The sequence below is a fragment of the Lathyrus oleraceus genome, chromosome 7 (genome assembly GCF_024323335.1).
Source record: "Lathyrus oleraceus cultivar Zhongwan6 chromosome 7, CAAS_Psat_ZW6_1.0, whole genome shotgun sequence".
NCBI lineage: Eukaryota > Viridiplantae > Streptophyta > Magnoliopsida > Fabales > Fabaceae > Lathyrus > Lathyrus oleraceus.
This window is the reverse complement of record NC_066585.1, coordinates 377,805,027-377,809,649: the sequence shown is the minus strand read 5'-3', so window position 1 is coordinate 377,809,649 and position 4,623 is coordinate 377,805,027. Positions and strand designations below refer to the sequence as shown.

The 4,623-nt window shown below is 40.8% G+C and overlaps 1 protein-coding gene across 1 annotated transcript; it reads right to left on the bottom strand.

Moving 5' to 3' along the window:
• Nucleotides 1-224: 224 nt before the first annotated feature.
• On the bottom strand, nt 225-1,960 carry LOC127103915 (uncharacterized). The gene is made up of 4 exons (XM_051041150.1): nt 1,636-1,960; nt 1,230-1,530; nt 691-1,026; nt 225-558 (listed from the first exon to the last, which is right to left on the bottom strand). Exons 1-4 carry the CDS (start codon nt 1,958-1,960, stop codon nt 225-227), a joined length of 1,296 nt encoding a protein of 431 aa, XP_050897107.1.
• Nucleotides 1,961-4,623: the final 2,663 nt, after the last annotated feature.

Here is a 4,623-nt window from a genome sequence, read left to right as displayed (position 1 = left end):
TTTTCAGACTTGAACTCACGTCTATAATTAATTGCTAGACCTCCTCTAGCAGCAACCCCTTGTGGGGTTTCTTTTTTTTCCCGAGGTTTGACCCAAGTGCCTCTAGGAACACTTGTCTACGGTACGAAGCTCCTAGGTCTCGCCTGAGCACTTTCCACAGCCTTCTTTGGGAATCTTTCAGTCTGGCGCCCTCTGTTTAGCCCATTTCTTTTGCTTTTGCCCAACTATAGCTTCTGAAAATCTTCAGCAACTATTTTGTCGGTGACAGCACCACATCTGGTGCACAAGCAGACTTGTGAACCCTTATTCTTGCAGCGATAGAGGAAATCTACCAAATCTTCGTCAGCCCTTGGGTAGACTTCAGCTATATCGATATCTGGGCTTTTACAAGTTTGCTCCAGCATGTCGGCCTCATCGTATTCGGTGATCTCGACCATGTTGATCTCGACTGGCTCCACGAATAGAGCTTCCTCCTGGTGGAGAGGGTCAGCGTTGATCTTCATTCTACGGCCAACAAATTTCAGCATGCCTTCTTGAATCGCTTTTTGAACCAGATCCCTGAAAAGGTAACAACTAGAGGTATTATGACCAAGATAATTATGATACTTACAAAATCCTCTTTTCTGTCATTGTTCTAATGGTGGTATTTTAGTACCAAGTGGTACCACCATTTGGCCATCTTTAACTAACAAATCAAAAATTTCCTCACACTTTGTCACATAAAAAGTATAAGTTTTCGAGGGGAACTTTGGATTGTCTTCGACAGGATTTTTTCCTTGTGCAGGAATTAATGATCGACACTCATAGGTAGATCCTGGCTTTAACTCAGCCACGTCTATTTCTAATTCGGTCGATGAGGCATAATCAGCCTCGTATATTGGATCCGTCGCGTGATAGTCAACAAATGCCACTTTTTGTTTCTTAGCCTTATTGTTTCTAACCTTTTCTAATCTTAGCCGTTCAAGATGTCGAACTCTATCAGCCAATTGTGACATACTCTTCACAAAAGTAGGGTCTATTTTCTTCCTAATGCAATAGTCTAACCCCCAACAGCCATCTGAACAAGTTCATGTTCTGGTACTTGCGTAAAGCATCTGGCCTTTAACGATCTGAATCTATTCAGATAATCGTCGATGCTCTCAGCAAACCTTCTCTTAATACTAGACAATTCTGCCAAACTAATTTTGGAGTGTCCTTCGTAAAACTGTTCATGGAACTTCTTTTCTAACTTGGCCCACGAATCAATCGAACTTGGGGCTAAGGAAGTGAACCATGTGAAGGCAACCTTAGTCAGAGAGGAAGAAAAGTTTTTTACCCTCAAACACTCATTATGAGCTAAATCTCCTGTCTGTGTTAGATATCTGGCAATATGCTCTATTATCGACTCACTAGATTCTCCCCCAAACTTAGTGTACTTAGGCACTTTCATTCCTCTAGGTGCCTCAGTTTGGAGAATAAACTCAGCCAACGGGGAAGCATATATTGGCCTTTGCAATGTGGCACTCATACCATTCCTAGCCATAATCCTTTCTACAATAGTTGTCAAATTATTTTCCACTACTAAGTCTTCTTGTCGATATTGATCGACAATTTGATCAGCGTCTTGGTGTCGGTTAACCAACACCATCTGGTTACGTCCTGCTACTCCTGATTCGACGCCTTGATTTTGTTGGGGTCTAAGGACTTGTTCCTCGTGGACTGTTTCATCTTCTGCTGCCCCTATCTCCATTTGAATAGGAACGGTTTGCCTAACCACTTGTGCCATCTGTCGAGCCGGTGCTCCCAGAAAATTACACAAGCGCGTCAATTGATTTGCCACCTGCCTATTTGTTTCAGCAGATTCCTGTATCACAGGATTAAAAACTGTACCCATTTGATTAGTTAATATATTAAGCAACTCATGGTTACTATCATCCATTTGCTGCCTCAACACCGCTATTGAAGTGTTCGACAAAGGCATGGTTCTATTCTGAGTATTATTCCTATTCTGAATATTGCCCCCTTGTGCTGATCCTTGCAAGGAGGGATTAGTATTTTGGGCGTTGTCTGAAAACAAGGAAGTTGTATTGAAATAAATGTGGTGATTCACGTACATAGCACTCTCAAAAACTCTTGCTTCCTCGCGCTGGGAATGAGAAGCTTTTTACAAGTGATTTTGGTACAAAGTGAACACCCCGAGCCCCTCGTGGGATATCCTATTTATGCTTAACTAAAGAAACTGACTACAGGCCAAAAACTCCTAAAAAATAGCAGACGCCGTGCCACGCGATCTGCAAACTGCTCTATACACGTTCTGCAAACTGCTCCATATTCTGGCGCTTTATTCTTCTTGTAACTGCTAGTCATTTTTCAATTTCAAACTTCTCCCGCCCAGGTATTTAGGGCGACCCTGTCTTCTATGTGTTTGACACAACCCAAAATTCCTTAAGTCCCAATCTTCATTTCAGTCGACAAAATGGGTTTTCGACCAAACATGATTCTTCTATCGGTTTCAACCCCTGATGACTTACATTTTTCTTAACTCTTGCTTATCTTAGGCACATCTCCACCCCTTGATGGGTTATAAACCTTAAATTCATAAGGCACTTTCATTAATTACGCTTTCAACATGCCCTATAGATATTTTGTGGTAACACGTTCACAGGACGAGTGAACTCTTCACCATCCATAATTGTAAGAATCAAAGCACCGCCTGAAAAGGCTCTCTTAACAACATATGTTCCTTCATAATTAGGATTCCATTTTCCCCTAGCATCAGGTTTGAAAGATAAAATCTTCTTGAGCACAAGGTCTTCTTCTCGGAGCTTGACCTTCTTATCAAATGCCTTCTTCATTCTCTACTGGTATAACTGACCATGGCACATGACAGTCAACCTTTTCTTTTTAATCAAATTCAGCTGCTCATACCTGGTCGGACACCATTCAGCTTCTATCAACTTGGCTTCCATCAAGACACATAGTGATGGGATCTCAACCTCTACGGGGAGCACAACTTCCATACCATAAACAAGTGAGAAAGGGGTTTCCCCTGTCGAAGTGTGGACGGATGTACGGTACCCATGAAAAGTAAATGGGAGCATTTCATTCCAATCTTTATACGTCACAACCATCTTCTGAATGATCTTCTTGATGTTCTTATTTGCAGCTTCAACAACCCCATTGAAGTCTTTACAAAGAGCTTCCACCATGTTGTTGTTCAAGTTCGATCCATTATCAGTAATGATCTTACTCAACACACCATACCAACATATAATTTGATTCTTGATAAACCTCACAACAACTTTCTTGGTTACATTTGCATATGATGCCACTTCAACCCACTTTGTGAAGTAATCAATAACCACCAGAATAAAACTATGTCTGTTTGAATCTTTGGGCTCAATCATAATAATTTCTCACATGGAGAAAGGCCATAGAGAGGAAATGACATTCAACAGTGTCGGAGGACATTGAATCTTATCGGCATAATTTGACACTTGTGGCATTTCTTCACAAACTTGCAACAGTCAGATTCCATTGTCAGCCAATAGTAACCTACTCTCGACATCTTCTTAGCCATAGCATGTCCATTGGAATGAGTACCAAAGGAACCTTCATGGACTTCAGTCATCAATAAGTCTTCTTCGTGTCTATCCACGCGTCTGAGCAAAACCATATCGAAGTTTCTCTTGTAAAGCACATCACCATTCAGGTAAAAGTTGCCAGCTAATCTCCTCAAAGTCTTATTATCTTTCAAAGATGCCCAGGCGGGTAAATCTGACTTTGGAGGAAACATTTAATATCAAAATACCACGACTCCTCATCTTTGACCTCTTCAACAGCAAACACATGAGCTTCCCTATAAAGACACGTCACAATCAAATTGGGAACTTCATTCCAAAATTTCACCATAATCATGGAAGCCAACATTGCAAGAGCATCTGCCATCCGGTTTTCATCTCGAGGGATATGATGAAACTCAACCTTTGTAAAGAAAGTTGAAATCCTCCTTGCATAATCTCTATATGGTATCAAACCAGATTTATTCATCTCCCATTCACCTTTGATCTGATTCCTAACCAAAGCTGAATCTCCATAGACGTCAAGATATTTTATTCTGAGATCAATGGCCTCTTCAAGCCCCATAATGCAAGCTTCATATTCATCCATATTGTTTGTACACTTGAAGGTCAATCTAGCTGTAAACAGAAAATGAGTGCCTTGAGGAGTAATAATCACTGCCCCAATGCCATTAATATATGAATTAATAGCTCCATCAAATACCATGCCCCAACGGGAACCAGGTTCTGGCCCTTCTTTAAGCAATGGTTCATCACAATATTTCATCTTTAAGTATAAGATCTCTTCATCAGGAAAGTCATTCTGCACTAAATGGTAATCTTCAATTGGTTTGTGAGCCAAATGGTCAGCCAAGACACTACCTTTAATCAATTTTTAAGATCGACATTTGATATCATACTCGGATAACAGCATCTGCCAACGGGCAATCCGCCTAGTTAAAGCAGGCTTCTAAAAAATTTACTTGATTGGATCCATTTTAGATATCAACCAAGTAGTATGATTCAACATATATTAGCGCAGACGCTTAGCAGCCCAAGCCAATGCATAACAAGTCTTTTCTAG

Coding starts and splice junctions, on each gene's coding strand:
- LOC127103915 (XM_051041150.1), bottom strand. CDS start 1,960: ATGCCTTTGTCGAACACTTCAATAGCGGTGTTGAGGCAGCAAATGGAT. Junction 1,531..1,635: donor CGAATCAGGAGTAGCAGGAC/GTAACCAGATGG, acceptor CAACTATTGTAG/AAAGGATTATGGCTAGGAAT. Junction 559..690: donor TGTGAGGAAATTTTTGATTT/GTTAGTTAAAGA, acceptor TTACCTTTTCAG/GGATCTGGTTCAAAAAGCGA.